We start from the raw sequence: 20,436 nt of genomic DNA on the forward strand, positions 1-20,436 counted from the left end.
TTTTCCCCTCTCTGCAGTTGTTCCCAGCTCCTCTTTATTGATTTGTTGTTCTGTCACACAGGACATCAGGATGAGTATGAGAAGCCTCACAAACAGCAGTGAATTACAACACAATAATTCCATCAGGGGGGTTTGGGTGGCATTATAAACAACAGGAGTGAAGTTTGGGGTGGCTTGTAGGTCCCTGGAGCCTGGAGATGAAATTATGGCCCTGTAATTCAGCATGTGCTTGGGTTTTGCTTTATTACAGAGTGTGGAGATGGAAAAGACCTAGTGGGCCATCGAATCCATCTCCTTCCCCATGCAGGAATGTTCCCTGCTCCACAGTTATTAATGTTTTGTCCACAGTGGTTTTCAGAGAGCCAAACAACTGTCAGGGCCCTGGGGATGGTGTTCAGCCCAGTGAGTCTTGGGGGAAGGCAGCTTTTCCTGAGATTTATCAGGATATTGCCCTTTTAAAATGCATCTCCTTATTTCTAGTTTTACTTTAGTTAACAACCAAAATAACTTCCTGGACATTTTCTCCATCCAGTTATCTCTAGACTTGCTATCATTGCAGGAGAGTTTTTTTTGCTGAAACTGTGGTTTAGTTCTTCCTTTCCTTCAGTCCCCCTGTTTTTTTTCTGTGCTCCCTTCAGTCTGTCCATGTCCTCCCAGGAATTAGATAGCCCAGTCTGGACTATCCCTGGAATGCCCAGGTGCAGAACTCCTGTCTCTAAATCCTTGCCCCAGGAAACAAATGGGATGTGATGCATCCCCAGGCTGGCAAAACTGGTCCCATAGGGTGAGCCCTGGGGCCTGGTTCTCATCAGCTTCAGGAGTATTTATTCTGGGTACAGAAAAGCAGGAATAGTCCCCAGAGGAGTTTATTTACTCATTCTCTGCTGTTTTCCATGTCTGCTACTCATGCCTAACTTTATATTTTGCCTTTTTTTCATATTGTTTCAAATGCTGAATGCCATCAATCTGTTGCAGTGATATGTCTGGTTTGTAGGTGTAGTATTTTTTAATTAGAGAGTTTGGAAGTGAAGGGAGTGTGTTCCTAACCCAGGAGGAGTGCAGCAGACACCACTGGATAATGGCACCACTCACTCCATGCTTTCCACCATGGAAACAATAATCCACACTGCTGGACTTAAAGCCTGGAGCATGATTCACACATATGTAGGAGGAAAAAATTCCAAACAAACAAACTGCCTTAGTTCTGGCATCTTTTCCTAACTTCTGAGTGCCTGACCTTGTGACTTTAATGTATTTTTGGAGAAGGATTTGCAGGTTGGTTTGGCTTGTGGTACGCAGTAATAAAATCTCATTATTTTCAGTTTAAAACCTCAGTAAGTTCCTGTAATGCACTGCATTACATTTTAATCTGCTCCTGAATGAATTCTGCATTTGTAGTAACATGACAGGGGCTGATTTTACTTTCCTTTGCTTTTACAAAATGTTTATTCCAATAATTTATTCCACCTGTGGAATGCATTTAATCCACACCATCATTAAACCATTTTAGATGAGCTGTGCTTTTGAAAACATACTACAATTTTCTTTCACTTGGCTTTTAATGAAAAATACCTTTTTAATAAAGCTGTCTCACCACAGTAATTTGAGACAGTGGCAATTCTGAAATTCCTCAAGCTGCTTTAATCAATAAAGTTATCACCAGTCATTTCCCTTGATAACAGCTTCTTACTGAGACCCTGACTCTGCCTTCTGCTGCTGAGATGTTTTCAGCCTGCACTTAGAATAAGAGGAACTCCCTAAAGTCCAATTTTCATTTTAACCTTTCCTCAATGGCCTAGAAATAACAGATTGCCAGTATTACTTTAATAGATTGGAAATTTAAACCTCTTAGAGGTAACCAGACCTATCTTACAATTCAGTGCTAAGACAAAGAATAACACATCTTAAAGGTTACTGAAATGCCTCATTCATGTGTTTTAAGGCAGCTGTTAACAGTGGATGATTTTTACAGCTTTACAATAAAACCTAAATAATGTTAAGGTTCTGGTAGTTTTATATAATCATAAAAAGTTCTCTCTGTAGCAAATTATCCTGCTTTAATGGGAGTTCTGGCAGGTCATACTGGAGTCCATAAACTACTGGTAGTTAAGGAATTCCCATTGCTGCCACCTGCAAGCCTCAGGTGGGAGTTAGTGGTGCATGAGAGCAGAGAGAGGTCACCCAGGGGTGGCACAGGGGACCTGCTCCTGGGCCAGCATCCCCTCCTTGCCCACCAGCCCAACAGGGCAGGGTCTTCCATCCCAAAATATAAGTGCCCAAGGGAAGTTTGAAGCTTCAATCCACGTGAAGGCTTAGTGTCTGGCCCTGCACCTTTGGAGTTCTGAGATAGAAACAAAATGATCAGTAATGTGGGATCCTGCAGCCTGGGATATTATTCCTTGGAGAACAGAGAGAAAAGTAAATGTTTTGTATTTCTGGTCTAAAGGGGTTTAATACATCAAGGTGTGGTGTATAAGTTTTATTTCCTTATGGTTCCAGCACATTTAACTTAAGGTTATTAAATCTATAGCAGAAAATCTGTTTAGGCATAAATATGTCTGACTCTAGAAGCATTCTCTGTGCTAAATACTCTGGTGGAGTTAGCACACTGCCTCCTGTGCATCTCTGCATCCTGCATGGGCTCCAGCCTCCAAAATCCCCCATCTGAGGGCTGGCTAAATCAGGCTGTTCTCATCTTTCTGCCTCCTTCATTTCCTTACTCTGTAATTCCTTTTCTGATCAGACTGGCCATCAAACTGGTCATTTTCCTGTGACCAGTTAATGAATGCTGAAACTCTATTTATGGACAAAACCTACCTGAGGTTCCCACTCACCACCCCAACAGCATCTCTAAAAGATTTACTGGTTTTGGCTGCCCAGGGTCTGTGGCACAGACAGCACCAATGGCATTGCTGACTGTGGGGATTATATTTTGCCTTTCCACCCCAAATTCCTGGGGGCTGTGTTGATCTCCTCTCTTCTCTCTGCCCCTCTGGGTGAAATAGAAATAGAAATTAGGGAAATAGAAATTACACCCATCCTCCTTCTTTGAGGATTTGTCTTAAAACCCAGAGACTCACTGCATTTTTTCTCCTTCTTTTTAGTTAATTTGTAGCCAATCTAAAAAAAAGTAACTTTTGCCAAAGGATTGAACAGATTAATGGTGTGATCCCTGTGTAAAATGTGAACACAAATGGAGATCTTTTAATTCCAGCATTCAGTGGCTGTATGACCTTTCAGTTTTATATCTTTCTCTCTCTTCTTACCATATTGCAGTCAGAGAGGAAGTTAAACCCAGGTTTGACAGGTAGAATTTTTTTATTTCCCTTGACAGCACACCTTCTGACCTCTATCTTCTTGCCAATGATTTTTTAAATCCTAAATGATTTTGGAATAATTGCTCCTCCTTTAGTGATTATTGCCCTTCACTGATAGTAAATCTGTGAAATCCCTGGGGGCTGGAGCACATTTTTGTATGCGTGTGCCACAAGCTGGCCTGGACAGGCATCGCTGCTCAGCTGCAGCTGCACTTCCAGAGCTGCCAGTCTTGCAGGAGAACTTCCCTGGATGGGGGAAAATACAGCCCTGGTGAGCAGGAGAGGGCTTGCTTGGAGAGACTGCCCTGCTCTGCCCACAGGAAATTCTTTTTAGGGTTATTAGGACACAGGACTGAAATGGCCTTTACGTCCCAAATGTTGGGATTTGGGCTGAGCGAGGGCTTGAGGTGGTGCAGGTCTGTTCCCTCTCACCCTCAGGGAGATGTTGGAAGGAATTCTGTAAGAAAAAGGAATTCTAATCTCTTAAAGCCAATGGTTGAGAGTGATTCAATATCCTGGAGCAGCCTGGGGGGGATTGGTAATGGTGCTTGGCTGAGGATGGTGTTGCCAGGTTCTTGCAGCTCTCCATGGGATTATTCTCTTTCTCTTATCCACATTTACATGCTTTATTTCCTAATTACTTAAATCTAACCCATCATTTTCTCCCCATTTCATGCTGAATTGCTGGTTTGGAAGAGCTTTAAGGAAAGGTGAACTGTCTATACAGGAGAAGCTGTCCCATATTTACATGTTTGTAGCTCAGTCTGGTTTATGAATCCTCTCAGAAAATTTAAGTGTATCCTGAGATTTCCTTTACATGCCATTTAATATGTGGGAGAAGATCCTGTTGCAATTAGATAATTCATCAAAATAGCTCTGGAGGTATTTTTATTCTTTCTCAAGCAAAACAGAGCTGGGGAAGGGATGGAAATTCAGGCAGCAATGTCTGGAGCTGGAAGGTACCATGGTTGTGAAAGCCAGGCAGTTAAATTCATGAAGCAGAAGGCTGATTTAAAAGATGAAAATAAAATAGCTAAAGATGCAGCTAACTCTGTATTATCCAAAATTCAACTTTAATGCAAAAGGTGAAAAAAATCTGATTGATAAACCACATTGCAGACTTTCACAGCTGAGCCTCCCCAGTTTTAGGTGCTGCCTCTGTTCTCTGCAGAATAATCCAGAACACCTTTGGGAGGTGTAAAGCTGTTTTTGGATCATTAATGGAAAATTGCTGTTTTGTGTATATACTGGGTTTTGGAACTGTAAAATGACATTCCCCCAATCATTTTAAGTTTGAAGAGTAGAATAAATACAGTAATTTGTAATGCAGGATGATAAGCACTTGAAATTTTGGTGATGTGATTGTCAACAGAAAGGACCCCTTGGCTGATACACTCTGATCTAATAAATCTCTTTAGCAGAGGCTAGAAGGTGCTCTGTGCACTCTTTTTATCAAGCACCAGACAAATCTTAGCACAACCAGTTACTTTTTTGGTAATCCATTCACTTTTGTTTATTAATATTGGCATATACTTAAACTGATGGTAACACAAACAGTGCTGGGCCTGTACACATCGTGTCATTCTGTGCAAAAATGAATAAATTCCATTTTGCAGTGGTTTCCTGAATTTCTCTATCAACCTGAGAACAGGTTGGGATCAAGCTCTCAGTGATTACAAGCTTAAGCTTTTGACCAGCCTGTAGAACAGCAGATTTAAGAAGTTAAGCTTAATTTAAGCTGCTTGGAGGGTAGCAGGAATGGATTGTAAGGAACAGAAGAGACCTAACTTCATAAAACTCACAATTTTCTTACAACTGTGCCCCAAATCCCTTTGATTTCTGTGATTGATTACAAATTGTACAGGTGTGTGCTGTGCCAGTACACTGCTGGAGGAGCTCTGGCATGAATTCCCCTCGGGGTAGGATGACTTTTAATCAATACGGTGACAATATTATCGTGTTTAATTTGTCCAGTGGCAGCATTAGACCTCAAATCAAGCTGTTTGTTATGTCAGGGCAGGGTGACAGATGGCAGAAATGAACTTTTCCTGTATTTCACTGCCCTGACAGGCCATCATGATCGGGGATGACATTGTGAATGATGTCGGGGGAGCCCAGCAATGCGGGATGAGAGCGCTGCAGGTGCGGACGGGCAAGTTCAGGTCAGTGCTCCCCCTGCACCTCCAGAGCAGAGCCTCAAAGCCAGGCTTTGTCCCTGCCTTTTCCCCATCCTTTCCCCTTGCTCTCAGTGTAGGTTTGCATTTGATGCAAGCAAAGACTTGGGTGGATGGTGATATTTTCTTGTAGGAAAACACTGTGTGAAAGTAGCAGGAAGGGGAGTACAGACTGTCTTTGATCTTTTGAAGAAAAACTTTCTGCAAATTCCTGCTGTATTTTTTTTCATCACACCACATAGAACTGATGTATTTCCTGGAGTTTGCTTATTTTTTTCCTGCTGCTGCATGGAAGTGTTGTACACTTGATATAAGACATGTCTGAAAGCCGTGGCAGGGGTTATATTATTGGGATTATAAAATTAGACTGTTGACTCACCATCCCTGTGGGTCATTCATCTCTCCATATGTCTGCCCTTCCCTCCACACACACATTCAGCACTGAGGTGTCTGAAACACAAGAGCTGCTTCCCTAAAGTGAAGGGTCCTGTAGGGTCACTCATGGCTCCAAAAGCAAACCCCTCCTTGAGCAGCTGGCCCCATGGTCTGTGCTGTCACTGAGCTGTCACAAGGCCAGCTGCTGAGGGGGGCACAGAGTGCACCTCTAAACAGGACATGACCCAGTGCTGAGCAGGTTGGGTCTGAGGTCAGCTCAAGGAGACTCCAAATGCACTGCAGAGATCTGTCCCTCCATTTGACATTCTGATCCCAACACCAAAATCTCATTTTAGCCATCTCCCCTCACCCAGAACCATGCCTCCTTGTAGTATGGTTCAGCCACACCCTTTGCCATCTGATGTCATTTGTATTTTCACAGTTTTTCTTCACTTTCAAATCCTGGGACTGTAAAAGAAGGATGCTCCTTTCGGGAGGGGTACAGCACATGAAAATTATGCTTGCCATAAACTACCTGAAAAGTTATTTTGCTTGTTTTCAAGTCAGTCTGTTCCTCAGTTTTCCTTTTCAGTTTGTGTAAGGTGATAAAATAATACCCTGTGCCTTAATTCTAATGGACCAGTAGGTGATGGTTTCTGAGGGAAAAAATTCAGGTACAAGTGTATTGTATTTTCTGTAATTTTAGGATAGTACATCTGAAAATCAGATACGTATCTGAATAAAGCTTGGCAAATCTCAAAGATTAAAATAGTAATTATATAATTTGTGCTTTTGGGGTTATTTGTCTGTGATCTTCGTAGTCCCAAGAGCTGGACTTGATCCATGCATGTCCCTTCCAACTCAGGACTTTCTATGGCTCTAATCCTGTGAGGTTCCTAATGGAGAAAATAAGGATTCAGTGTTGATTTTAGGCTGTTATTAATGGGATCACTTTGCAAATCCACATTTTGTTGCCACACAAATCCAGGTACCAGCAAAGAAGGCATCTATGCATCCAAAGGTGAATTAGATCTTTGCTGCTGACCAGAACTCTCCTGTTCCATGCTTTGCCCATCATGAAACGTGCCCCAGGTGATGTTGCATCCACACTGCTCAGGCAGCTGGCACAAACTCTGTGCACAAACACACATAAATGTGTGGAATCATGTGCTAGAGAGGCATTTTCTTGTGTCAAGTTTGAGTCATGAATTCCCAGCTGAAAGGGAGTAGCTGGCTGTCCTGGATGGGGAACAAAGGTTGTGTTTCCTGTTTCAGTGTGTGCTTGGTGCTCTCCCAGCTCAGGCACTATTGCAGAGCAGTCAAACACAGGTGAGGGTTTCTCTCAGTTCCCTGTGTTGTGCCAGGCCTGCTGTCAGCAAGTGGGAGTAAAATGAAGTAACTCCTGTTTGCCAGGAGAGGTCAGAGGTGTATCTGTATTTTTCAGAATGACTTATTTAGTACATTTAGAAAATCAAGGCACACGGTGAGGAGAGACAGAAAATAAACAAGCCATGGGCAGGATAAATTAAAAATAAATAAATAAAATGTAATTATTTTGGTGGTGAGGTTAATTTACAATCTGATTTTCAAAGGTCCTTCTTTGCCTTTAGCCTTTGATGACACAGAGTTCTGTGCTGCACCCGAGCACCTCTGGATGGCATCGTTGGCTCGTGCACATTGTCAGCCACAGCCTGGGGCTTCCCCACCCTCCTGGGCTGTTTGTCCAAAAGTCTTGCAAAGCACAGAGGTGTCAGGGTTTTGCTGTGAGTGTTGGGGGAGGGCTGGTGTGGTGGGATTGCCACAGGTTTTAATAACAGCACCACTGAATGGTTTGGGTTGGGGTTGGTCCCCTCCTTCCTCAGCCAGAGGATGTCCCCAGCTGGCATTGTCACCTCCAGAGGACAGGGGTGCTTGGGGCAACTCTGCTGCTTTCAGGGCTCAATGCAGGTTACATGAACATTTTAGGCAAAGGTTCCTCCCCAGAGGTGCTGGCACTGCCCAGGCTCCCCAGGGAATGGGCACAGCCCTGAGGCTGCCAGAGCTCCAGGAGTTTGGGCAGCACTGCCAGGGTGGGATTGTTGGGGTGTCTTTGCAGGGACAGGAGCTGGACTGATGATCCTGTGGGTCCCTTCCAGCTCAGGATACTCTCTGATTCTACAGTTCTGTGGTTTTTAAGGTCTGCTGCCCACCCAGGTTGTGCAGGGATGTGCCCTGGGGTTGCCTCCTCCCCAGGCTCTCACCCCCCTGACCTCTGCAGTCTCTCCACTGCTGGCTGCTCCCAGCATGAGATTCAAAATATGGATTAAACATTCAGTTTTGCACCACCTTGCATGGAGTCCTGCAAGTTGGCTCCTTTGTCTTGCTTCTCTTAGATCTTTAAAGTCAATTAAAATCTGTGCAGCCTATTTCCTTTAATATGGCACACTTTGCCTGTTCCCCCTCCATCTCAAGTGCTGAGCTCTTTCTCAGTAGCCAGAGCAGGCATAGATCAGTCCAAGAAAAGCTATAAATAATGGAACAGAATAAAACTTCTGCTGGCACAAATCAGGGCAGAAGTTGGGAAGGTGAGGGGATAACATTGGTGTGTTGGGTGACCTGACAGAGGGTGAAGAGCTGTGCTGGCCTTTCCTGGGTATAAATCCAGATGCAAAGGGTCAGTCTGGGCTGCAGGTTTCTCCTCTCTGTTTGTCCCATGCCCAGGACAGACCAGGCCATTGCTGCAGGCTCCTGAGGGCTGTGAGATTTGTCAGCATTGGGAAATGTGATGCCAGTTCCAGAATTTCTGTGCACACCTGGCCAACATCTTTCCCATCTAGGGAAGAGCATGTTCTTGTCTTCCAGCTCGGGGCATGTGCTAATTCCACTTGCAGCTAATTGGCCTTGACATCAAACCAATGATTCCCACAATAACTATTGATTCTGCAGTGCTGTGTAATATCCTCATTCCTTTTTGTAGCCTGCAAGTTAGAGCAGAGAAAAATGACTTTGAGGCTTTTCCAAGTGTCTCCCTGTACCTCTGGAAACAGCTTCCAGGTGCATCAGATGGATCTTGGCAGGGGGTAAGAATTGATTCCCCCCTTCTACTCGTTGTTATTTTGAGATTTTGATTTGTAAATAGTGAACTTTCCATTGCTGGTGAGTGGCAGCAGCCAGGAATATTCCTGGCCCACTGCCCCTGCTCACCTGTGAGCTCTGGGTTGGCTTTGGAATGTGGCAGTGGGGATTCACCCCACCCTCAGTGCCCCCCTGGGCTTTCCTTCCTTGGATTAGGGGATTATCTGGTGGCCATGGCTGATGCTGACATCAGAGTCAACATCCTCATCACAGACATCAGGGATTCCCCAGGGCTGGAGGCCCCTGAGAGCTGCCAGCTCCTGCCAGCTCTGACACTGTTCTCCAGAACTGGGTCAGGTTACTTCATGTGTCCCTACTTTTTAATTATCCTCTGAGAATAATTACCCTGACTTCCTTCATGGAGTGGCTTGTGATCTGTTCCTCTTGCCTGGTTAAAGAAAACACACAGAATTTGTGGTGAATTGGCTTGCTAGGAGAGAAATCAAAATGTGACCAATGCAAAAATTGGGGCAGAGAAGTCTTTTAGGCTGACTAAGAATTGGGAAAAACAGATTGTGTCATTTAATGAAGTTGTAAAAGTATTCTGAGAAAACATCCCACACAGAGATCAATTCACTGTTGTCACTGTGTAATTCAGTGAAACTCATGACAATTTCTATGAAGAAACAGTCACCTCTTGCTGCTCTGCAGAGAAGGAGCATCCCTCCAGCCTCCCTTTCCTGCTCCCTGGGTTCCCACCCCAGCCAAGATGAACAATTTTAGGAGTTCTTTCCCATCTCCTGGGTACCAGCAGTGGGTAAGGAGGACAGAGCAGGCAGAGGCACTCCCTTTGTGCAGAAACACAACCAGAGGCATTCCTAGGCCTTCACATCCTGATAATTAAGCCTGTTTCAAGTATTAAATGGAAAGAGTTCCAGCCCATATTTGTGTTACCATTCATGTTGGTTAATGTCTTAAGCAATGTTTATTAAAGCTGGAGTCAGTGAATTGGTTGTGATGGTTGATTGCAGGCAGTCCCAAGGCACAGCCTTATCACCCTTTATTGCATATTTAAATTATAGTTTGGTCTGACTATGAGAGGATCTCCACATGTTTTTATCAATTTCTTGACCACAGTTTGGTTACCATAATATTTGAATCAGCTTTGCAGAGGAAGCTCAGAGTAAATCCTGCAATGCCTTTAGTGTGCACATCTGATCACAGCCTTCCACCTTCCAGTATATTCCAGTGTCCAGTCACAGAAATTACTAGCTCATGCATAAATTTAATTATCTTCAGCCTGAAAGAGAAGTGTGAGTTTGAGGGGGGTTTATTAGCAGGTAATTTATTTATTAGTAACATAATAAACCTCGAGGGAGCAGTATGTGCTCAGGACACAGCCATGCTGTGTGCTGATGTGCTGCTCTGAAAAAAATCAGCCTGAATATCAGAAAAGAGATCAATTTGCAATGAGAGTAGGAGAAATAAGGGAGGACTGGATCAGGTAAGTGGGGAAAAGCAATATTCCTCAGGAGCTGACAGTTCTGCTCCCTGCCTGTGCAGTGACAGACACTGCAATCAGCTCCCTCATCTGCAGCCCTTGGGAAGGCAGGCAGTGTGCACTTTGCAAAGCAGGCTGGCACTGACCACATCAGCTGCAATTCTGCTTCCCCTCTTGCCTCACATCCTCCCAGCTCATGCAGCAGCAGCAGAGGCAGCTCAGGTTTCTCTTCTGGAAGAGGAGGAGCTGGTGCCAGTTTCTGCTACCTGAAGCCAGAGGCAGCAGGACCTGGGGGAACACGTGGCTCAGCTGGTTTGATGTATGGGACCAAAGCACTTCCAGGCCCTCTCTGACAGCATCCAAAGTTAATGGCCTTTCTTCTTTCATTCCCTTTTACTCTGGTGCCTGGATGTCTTGGCAGGACGTGCTCTTCCAGCCTGGGCTGGCAGCCACCCTCCCTCCACAGCTCCTGCCCTGCCTGAGCAACACCAGAGCCCTTGGCAGCTGCTGGTCCAAAGTGTTTTCCTCTCCCTCCTGCTGCACATACACAGCTCCTGAGCTGAGCTGGTGCTGGTGGCAATTCAGAGCTTTTCCAGGGCTCCGACAGGCTGTGTCCATGTGCACAGCACCTGTGACCTGAGCAGCACAGCCCAGAGGATGGTCCTCACTTATTTTTATCCCTATTTTTGTCCCTTTTCTCAGCACCTGCACAAAGCTGCAGTGGAGCATTCCCCAATGAAGGAGCCTTTCTCCACACTTGTCGTGAAGGATCCTTTCTCCACACTTGTCCCTTGCAGAACACTGAGCTGCATCAGCTTGTCCAGCCTTTGGCAGCTTTGATGAATTCCTTACCAATGGAAAAACCACTTTATTTCTGTGAAAATGCAGATGAGAGTGTGAAATATGCTATAGAAAGGGCACAGCTGGGACAGCTGCACAATTTGGGTTTCTCTAGAGATTTTCTTTTTTTTAAGCACAGGTTCTTCCTCTCTGCTTGTCTTTTTTCCTATAGCTAAATATCCTCCAGGCTCTTTGCTGCTGCAGGGAGTCCTCTCAGACTGCTGTGATTGATAAAACCAAGGCAGAGCTTTGTTTTCAAAGGCAGGGAGAAGCAAATAAGAGAGAGACAGGCCAAGTCAGCTGGTGATGTAACTCCTTGAAGCAAATGGTTCAATATCTGAAGTTTAATCTGGCTTGGGCCCTTGCTTGTGCTGTAAACATGCTCAGGAGCAGCAGTGCCAGAACAGTGCCTTGTGCTGGCACCCTGCAAGCACAGAACACCTGAGCATTCCTGGGTAAATGCTGCTCTGTGTGCCCATGGATGCTGCAGAGTCCCTGCAGGCTCAGCCAGTGACATTTGTTTCTTTTTCTCTACAAGTGGGTTCATCCAGCAAACCCAGAGTGGCTGCCTTCCACCCAGGGCCATGTTGGACAGGGCTTGGAGCAACCTAGGACAGTGGAAGGTGTACCAGAAGGTGGAACTGGATGGGCTTTAAGGTCCCTTCCAACCCAAACCAATCAATGCTGTGATTCCAGCAGCTACAGAGGGGGCGCAGGGGACAGGGGCTGCCAGCCCCAAAGGAACTGCTGCCCTCCAGCAGCCTCTGCTGGGCTGGCTTTCATCCCTCTGGGAGGGTGATGGGACTCACAGAGTTAAAAACTGCTGCAGCCTGGGGTGTGTGAGAGGTCTGGTGTGCTGCAGCAGGAGCTCCAGTGCAGGGTGAGAGAAGGGCTTGGGCTGCAGGGCAGCTCTGCCCCTGCTCCTGGCTGGCTGCAGACAGCCTGCAGCTGGCCTGGGACGTGACTCACAGTCACACTTTGCCCCCAAACCATCCCAGTTGTCACTTGTCTGTGGTTTCCAGTGGCTGTCAGCAGTGGGTATGGTTCCACCTCAGCCCTGCTGAGAGGAGCTCGTTCAGCACACGGGGCTGGTGCTGCTGCTTTGGGTCTGCATCCTCTGGGCCTTGAACTCCAGCCAAAAAGCTCCCTACAAAACAGGGTGTGTGCCTGTGAGGAGCAGAGGAAGAGCCTGCCTGCTCCTTGGGAGGATCTGCAGCTCATCTCAAAAGCTTTTCCTTACTGCTCTGCTCTATGTGCACAGCAGCACATCACTGCTCAAAAGGCCAAAGCACAGCACAGGCAGGGCTGGTCAGGTGCTGCAATTAGGGAAATTAGTGCAAGGAGTCTGATGAGGAGCAGCTGGGGGGGCTCAGCCTGGAGAAGAGGGAGCTCGGGGGGACCTTCTTGGTCTGTAACTGCTTGGAAGGGGGGTGCAGGTGAGTGGCAGTCTCTTCCCCCAGGTAACAACAGGACAAGAGAAAATGACCTCAAGCTGTGCTGGGGAGGCTTAGATTAGATATTGGGGAGAATTTCTGCACAGAAAGGTTTGTCCAGCTCTGGCACAGCTGCCCAGGGCAGTGGTGGAGTCCCTGTCCCTGGAGGGATTTAAAAGCTGTGTGGATGTGGCTCTTGGGGCTGTGGGTCACTAACAGGAATTTGGGGAAGCAGGGTGGGCTGATGGAGCTGTCAGAGCCAGCTGGGTGGGTGGGAGCTCCCTGGCTGCAGCCACAGGGCCCTTCTCCATCCCCACTCCCAGTGCAGGCTGGGGGGCACACATTTCTCCCTGGGAATTTCCAGAGGGCTCTGTGGGGCTGCACACAGCCAGCAGACTCGTGGAATAACAAGAACTGTCCAGCTCAGCTGTTGGCTGCACAACAGAGTCCAGGCCTAAAAATAGGAGGATGTCTGACCCCAAAGTGAAGGATTTTCACTTGAAACCCAGCCTGGCACCCACCCAGGGTGACATCATCCAGAGGGGAAGTTGGAAAAGCTTCCAAACTCGTTGCTTTCTGTGGAGAAGTGCTAAATGCATGTGTCAGCAGATAATCAAGCAGCACATTTGCTGTGGCCATGAATCAGGGGAGAGAGGAACTGGGAAGGAAGGACCTGAAGTGGGAGAAACAGGATTGGAGCTGCAGGTTGGAAAGGAGTTTTAGGAGTGTTGTCTGTGTATAACTCGAGGATAGATGACAAAGTCCATTCAGGCTGAGTCTGTCCTGTGAAGATGACATTTTTCTTTCCTTTAAAGTGTGCTAAAAGTTACTGTGCTGCTCTCAAGGTTCTGGCTGTGAAACCACCCAGGGCTCTGTGGTGATATTGGCCACAACTGTTGCATGATTTGGATTTGCAAGTGCATGGATACTGCTGGAGGTGGCCATGGAGCATCTGAGAGGGCCAGGTACTGACTGACTCCCTTAGTTTGGGCTCTCTGATATTTGAAGCAGCTTTTCCCAGGCTAACCTTCAGGGATTTGATCCAAATCTGTGCTCTCATGGCATGGGTGACCTTGCTGTTGTTCTGTGCTTGAACACAGTTTCTCATGCTTCTGTGCAGAGCTGCTTTTTCTTCTGCAAAAGTGACAGTGTCTATAAAATGTGATGGCAGCTTTCCTCTGAAACTTGGTGTCTGTTCCCTCTGGATGCTGCCAGGCAGCTCCTGTGCTCACCCTCTAACGAGGACACCTTTCCCTCAGTGCTGAAATGTGTAGCTCTTTTGAGATGATGAAAGCTGAGTGTGATATGGGGAGTCTCCTCTATCTGTTTTCCTTCTGCCTTTTAAATTCTCATTATGTATTTATGATGCTGTTGTAGCAAGGATGCCTGGAGCACAACCCTGGGCACTGTTTGGTCTCTGGGTCCCCAGTGAAGCTGAAAAAGCTGCTGTTGCTGTGTAAACACTGTGTCAAGAGCTGATTTCATGTGTGCTGCTGGGCATTTTCACCCAACTCTGATAATGAAAAGAGGGAAAGAGTTTTACCATGTCAACATAGACATCTGATAGGAAACCAATTTATTGGGTAGAGACTGAGAGCAGGGTTCAGGCACACAAGCCCTTCCTTCTTGGGGTTTTAGCACTCTTAGATCATTACAGCAGTGAAACTCTTGTGTGCTGGGAAATGACGTGGCTGTGGTTTTAGAGGTGCTGCACTGGCACTGGCTGAGCCTGGGACAGGCAGATGATAGCCCAGGCAGGGTCAGGAATTTGCTTCCACCAAATACATGGCCCAGACAGGAGCTTGACCAGTTTTTCCATAGTTTACCTTTTTTCTGCATGAAAGCTTGAAGCCTGCCTGACCCAGGGACAGATCTCTGCTTGCAGCCAGACTCTGAAACCTCTGAGCTTTTGATCCCTGGCACTCCTTATGAGGTACAGCCCAAATGGAGCAGCTGGGTGAGTGGCAGGGGCCTAAACCTGAGCAGCTGGGATAAATCTGGCACTCCAGGAGTGAATGGCAGTCCTGCTGCAGCTCCAGCACAGAGCCTTCATCCCACTGAGCATTAGTGGAGCTGACAGACGTGAGAGTGAGCACACACTGCACGAGCCAGCTCTCGTTCTTGCAGACCGAGCACTTTTATTTTTCCTTGCTGGTTGAGATGTTCTAGCAAACACTCGACTTCCTTGTCATCCTTAAACTATGTGAAGAGGTGGGGAGTTGCCTTTTTACCCCAGCAAATGGACTTCTGCTTTGAAAAGTCCCTTCCTGCAGTTTTTGGCTTGACTGATCACTCTGTTCTCAACAGCCCCTGAGCTTGGTGATACAGTAGTTTTGTACAAAGCTGTATTTTTATGTGCATCAGCTTTTAGAGCTCTTTGAAAACACATCCCTGGATGTCTGTGCTGTGGTTTTAAGGGAGAGTTGGAGATGGGCCTTGCTTGGGAGGAGGGAGTGGGTTCTGGGATTGTGAGACAGTGGCCAGAGGCGCTGGCAGACACACGCTGCTGGCCAGCGCTGCTGCACGTAGCACAAGTTGTCAAATCACATGCAGATAAAAATACTGCATATTAAAAGACCATTACAGCATGAATTGAGCCATATTGTGCATTTACTCAGAGGAGCAGTGCTTGATGAAACACTTGCATCCCCTTCCCTATGCTGAATCCTCATTTCCCCATTGCACACTTGTGGGGAGACTCACAGAACAGCCCCTTCCCCTCTCCAGTCATCTCTGTTTTTCTGCCACGTCTTTCTGGACGTTAAATACAAACATTAATGCATTTATTTCTGGAGCAGAGCTTTGCAATCCTTCCCTGTGCACCCAGGGCCAAGAGGCACAGCTCAGAGCTGGCACTGGCCGCAGGGCTGTGCGCTCACACGCTCGCTTTGAAAGGACTCGAGCATTTTGTGCAAACATATGTTGGAAATGCCACTCGTGACCGCCTCAGGGGCATCGTGTGGGCTCAGCCCTGCTGCAGATGGACTCCCAGCTGGCCCTGGGCAGGCACTCAGAAAATCCCAGTGCCCTGAGGAAAGCCTGGGAATCACAGAGGAGCAGTGTGGCAGGGCAGAGGGGGAATCCGCTCCTCTGCGGGGCAGCGCTGACCTCTGTCATCACAAAAGCATCTCTGTCTCCCTCCATCAGGCAGAGGGGCTGCTCTCCTCTGGGGCCTCCCAGAGGCTCTGCTGAGGTGGCTCTTCCCCATGACCTGGCTCCTGGGAGAGGAGTGAGAGGACAGGTTTTGGCTGAGGATGTGGAGGCCGGCTCCTATTCATACAAATTGGGTACAAAGACCTCAGTGGAAAGGGGGGGGAAAAAACCACCCTGTCTGCATTTCAATCAGCCTAATTAAAGTGGTTTTTGCAGGGGCTGGCAGGCCCAAAGTGATTTGTGCAATTAATGTCTTTTGTGTTTGTCTGGTGGGGCTTTTTCTTACCTCACTCATTTATGGGACCATCACCTATGTGTAATCTGTGCTTTTAAGGTTAGAAACGAGGGGCTGGATCCTCAACTGCTGCAAGGAGTGGAGTAAATGGGGAGAGCTCTGATGATTTACACCTGTGCTGCTCTGGATGCCTGGAAATAGCTTAGCAAGTGTAAAAGAGAGAAAAAAAAAAGGTTTCTCCATCCATCTGGAACACATTGCATCCATCAGGGGAAGGAGAGGCATTTGTGAGAGTGAACGCTTCATTTATCAGTGCATGAGCTATTGAAAAGCCTGGATGTAGCTGGGATAATTAGAGCCCAGATTAGTCTTCTTGGAATGGAAAAGTAACGACAATCCTAATTTTACCAAATCCTCTGAAATTTATTGCCTATTTGTTTAACACCCCAGACCCTTTCCTACAGCAGGGGATCTGACAGATTTATGGAGGTGCAGTTTGGTAATCTGAATGCTTGGGAGTTCATCTGCCTGGGCTGCTCTGGTTATTTTCACTGTCACCACTTGGAGGCCGTGGGAACTGGGAATGCAGATGGGAGCACAGGGGAGGCACAGGCCAAACATCAGCTGGAGCCACTCAGAGCATTCTCCTTCCTCTGGCCTCTGCAGGTGAGGAGGACCTGGCCAGCTTCAGCTCTGGGTGGGAAGGGAACAAAGCTCCTTTCCTTCCCCTCTTCAGGACCTGCCCCTTTTTCTTTCCTGAATATTTGGGGTTTTTTTCCCCTGCATGTTTCCCCCATCCCTGGAAGTGTCCAAGGCCAGGCTGAATGGGGTTTGTTTGGAGTGACCTGGTCTAGTGGAAGGTGTCCCTGCTGGTGTCTGGGATTGGAACTGGATGGTTTTAAGGTCCTTTGCAATCCATGATTCTCTGTAAGGAAAGGCAAGATGTATTCAGAAATTCCCCATGCAGGGAAGGAAGGTCAGAGTATCCAATATTTGGAGAGCTGACTGCAGTTACCCTGTGCCAAGCCATGGGTATCACCTGTCCCTCACAGTCTTATCAAAACTGAAAAAACCTCTGCTAGAGGCAGGAACAGCAGCACAAGAAGGAAAATCCCTCTGGGACAAAAGAGGCTTTATAAAGAGCAGGGGTTATCCAGAATCTGGGAAAAGGCAGGAGAAGGAGCAGAGCTCTGCACCTGGAAGCTTCATTTGCTGCCATCATTTAATAATAGAGGAAAATACCTGGGCTGGGTTTTTAGAATTGTTTCTGGTCTGATTTGTAATAAGTTCATAACTTTTAGGCCTGTCTGCATTTGTGGCTTTATGGGCTGAGCTACCTTTTGGCTGAATATTTACTCTTTTCTTACCACAAAAGTCAGTGTCTTTCCAGTGCAGCAGGAGCTGAAACAGAGTCCTGATTTCCTGTTCAGATCTAAAGCATTTGGGATTTTACAGTTTTTGCAAGCACTCACAAAACCCCAAACAACAAACCCTGAAAGATGAAAATGATTGTCCAAAGAAGACAGAAGGAAAATTTCCTTTGCCTCCTTCTGAGTTGGGATTTAGTCCAAGGGGTTCAGTAGCACTTCAGGGCTTCATGCTTCAAGACACAAGCCAAATTCTCCCTAATAAAATTCAAAAAGCGTTTTTCCTTCAGGGCACAAATTCTAATGTAAAATCTCCCACATTTTCCTACACCCCTGTCAGAAAGTGGCCCCTGCTGGAGGTGGAATGCAGAGTTAGCTCAGCTGCCTGTCTCAGCTGGCGTGGAGGCTTTTCCTGCTGCACCTTCCATGGGAGCACACAGAGGGGGCCTTGTCAAAATAATTGTATGAATAAAAAAATCCTTGTCACCAGGATTGCTGTGTGGTCACTGGGAAGGCCTCCAGCTCAGATGGGACAGGGAATCAGGGACTCAGGAAGGGTTGGGATGTGTCTGGGGTGGATCAGGAGGCTCCAGTGTCCTTGTTGCCAAAGCAGTGTCTTTACAGTGCTGTGCTCCCAGCTCCTGTGCTGCCATCCCTCAGTGCCTGATGACATTTCTGCAGGATCCAGGTCCTGAAAAGTTGGGGTGAACTGTTGGCTGATGGTTTATGAGGGAACATCAGTGCTTTGTCACCTGGAAGTTACAAAACAGTTGGCCAGAGTGAGACAAAGGAAGGAATCTTTGCAAGTGCCCTCAGTGCCAGCTCTGCTCCACATTTAACCCTCCTGGAGGCAGATTGCTGATCCTGGGAGCCAACAGCAGCTCCAAGGGTTAGGAAATCAAAGCCACTTCTGAGGTCTTTTTATCTCACAGGTTTCCTGCTGCAGCCTTGGCAGAAATGGTGCCAGCCAGGGATGTGGCAGTGGCTGGGGCTTGTGCTGCCAGCTGTGCAGCAGCTGTGGACCAGGGAGTGTTGCCATCTGTGTGTGGCAGCCCTGCCAGGCTGAAGAGGTGAGCAGGTCTGGTCCCTCCTTGTCTGAAGCCAGTGGGAGCCTCTCCATCACTCCTGAGCTGGAAAACATCTTGCACCTCCCAAATCTTCCTGTTCTTTTTTTTTTACTTTTAAAACATCCCACCCCACAGTCACAAGAGGCAGGGCAGTTCCTGAAATCCTGACCTGGGATTGTTTTCAGCTGCAAAATGCTGTGGCAATATTTGTGCTGGGAGAGGATTTTCATGGAAAAATCTTGGGAGAGGGTTTTCATGCTGTGTAAACATGAGGTGTCTTAGAAGTTGCTCTTGGGGGGTTTTGGGAAGGGCATTTCAGGAGATGCCAAATAGGGTGGTTGAGGAGGGTGGGATGGAATAACTCCCTTGGCCTCCCTCAGTGCCTTGGACCCTCTGTTCCAGCTGCAGTGAGCATCATTCAGCTCCAGAGTGCTGCACCCTCCTCCCACAGCCTTGGGTGGCCATTCCCAGGAGCTTTGTCCCTGCCAAAGCACAGCCTGTCACCAGGAGGAAAGGACAATCCAAAGCAAGCAGTGGAGTTTGCCATATAAGCATTTAAACCTTATCCAGGCTGAGTAATGATGCAGAGGCTCATTCCATACAGAGGGATGCTGCCTGGATGGGAAGGAGCCCCTGGATCTGGTGGAATGGATAAACAGCTTTGCAGCTCCCAGATTCTGCAGCTCAGCTCCCTGGGGTTGTCCCAGGTTGCCCAGGGAGGGGATTTTGGTTGTTCAGGGGTCTTGATGGGATTTTCTGTGCCAGCCCCAACATGGGCTGTTCCTGCTGGATTCAGGAAGGGTCTGCAGAGGCACATCACCAGTGCCAGCAGCTCCAGCTGCCTCCTGGCACTGCCTGCCTGCTCTCAGACTTTCCGTACACAGAATTCCCAGAATCACTGGATTGGAAGAAACCTTCAAGACCATCGAGTCCAACCCAGCCCCAACTCCTCAGCTAAACCCTGGCACCCAGTGCCACATCCAGGCTTTGTCAAACACACCCAGGGATGATACCCTTCTCCTGGGAGCAGAAATCATCTCTCTGTGGCTGTGGGCAAACCAGGAAAGCCAAAAACTTCCCTCAGTGCCCTCTGTGATGCTGGCATTGTGCCCTTCTGCCCTGTTTGCCAGACCACCTCCTGCACAGGGTGGTCTGGCACTCAGTCCCTGCTGGATGCTGTTTGTGGGGACACCTCCCAGGCAGTGCTTCCCAGGAAAAGCCAGGCTCTGCTCAGACCCCTCAGGGACAGGCTGTGTTCACCCTCCTGACTCCACCTGGGCCATGGGAAAGGTGCAGGGAGAGGAGCAAACCCAGCCAGTGCTGCTGGGGCTGGAATCAGAGCACTGGCCCTGCTGAGCCAGACCCACACACACAGCCAGGTAGGCTTTATCCAAGGGAGCAGCACTGAAGGAAGAACAGATAAAAAAAGCTGTGGTGCTTGTCCCTGCTCATGTGCAGCAGTGTTTTCCAAAGGGAGAATTCCACACTCCTGCAGGAGTGGCTGGAGACAAACCCCATCCCTCAGCCCCTCACAGAGCATCTCATCCTGACAGCAGAACAACCTCCCTCGTCCCAGGTGGCCATCCTGGGGAAAGAGGCTGATTGCCAAGTAAATCCAGGAGCTGCTGCCTTTATAGGGACCTCCTAGAGGATTGACAAGGCAGTAAAACAACAGTTTTTCTATAGCAATTGCTCTGTGGGGAATTTGGTCAGAGTGCTGCATTGCAAATGTACAGAACAGCCTGCCTGGAGAAATCCTTGAGAGTGTGATAGGATTTAATCAATCCCATTTGTTTGGACGGAGAGGCAGCCCAGATCTCCGTGGCAGATGCCCAGGAAATGCTGGAGGCAACAAAACCTGTTAAACAGGGCTATGTGTGGCCCTGTGAACAGAATATACTGAATTTGCCTTTTTTTTTT

The 20,436-nt window shown here is 47.5% G+C and overlaps 1 protein-coding gene across 5 annotated transcripts in view; it reads left to right on the forward strand.

The window, feature by feature from the left end:
* The window catches only part of LHPP (phospholysine phosphohistidine inorganic pyrophosphate phosphatase), a 71,338-nt gene that overhangs the window by 16,310 nt on the left and 34,592 nt on the right, over positions 1 to 20,436 (forward strand). For 2 of the 5 annotated variants that reach the window (XR_001989959.3, XM_009087108.4), the window contains exon 6: positions 5,388 to 5,479. The exons of 1 other annotated variant lie outside the window; for it this stretch is intronic. Coding sequence is in view for 2 of the 4 variants with exons in the window: in XM_009087108.4 (XP_009085356.1) it covers positions 5,388 to 5,479 (92 nt within the window). In the remaining 2 variants the exon portion in view is untranslated. Of the gene's footprint in view, positions 1 to 5,387; positions 5,480 to 6,308; positions 6,650 to 8,822; positions 8,926 to 20,436 lie in introns of those variants that run through there. 2 more of the 5 variants (XR_007777917.1, XM_018910532.3) reach the window with 2 other exon arrangements.

This window comes from Serinus canaria, chromosome 6 (assembly GCF_022539315.1).
Source record: "Serinus canaria isolate serCan28SL12 chromosome 6, serCan2020, whole genome shotgun sequence".
Taxonomy (NCBI): domain Eukaryota; kingdom Metazoa; phylum Chordata; class Aves; order Passeriformes; family Fringillidae; genus Serinus; species Serinus canaria.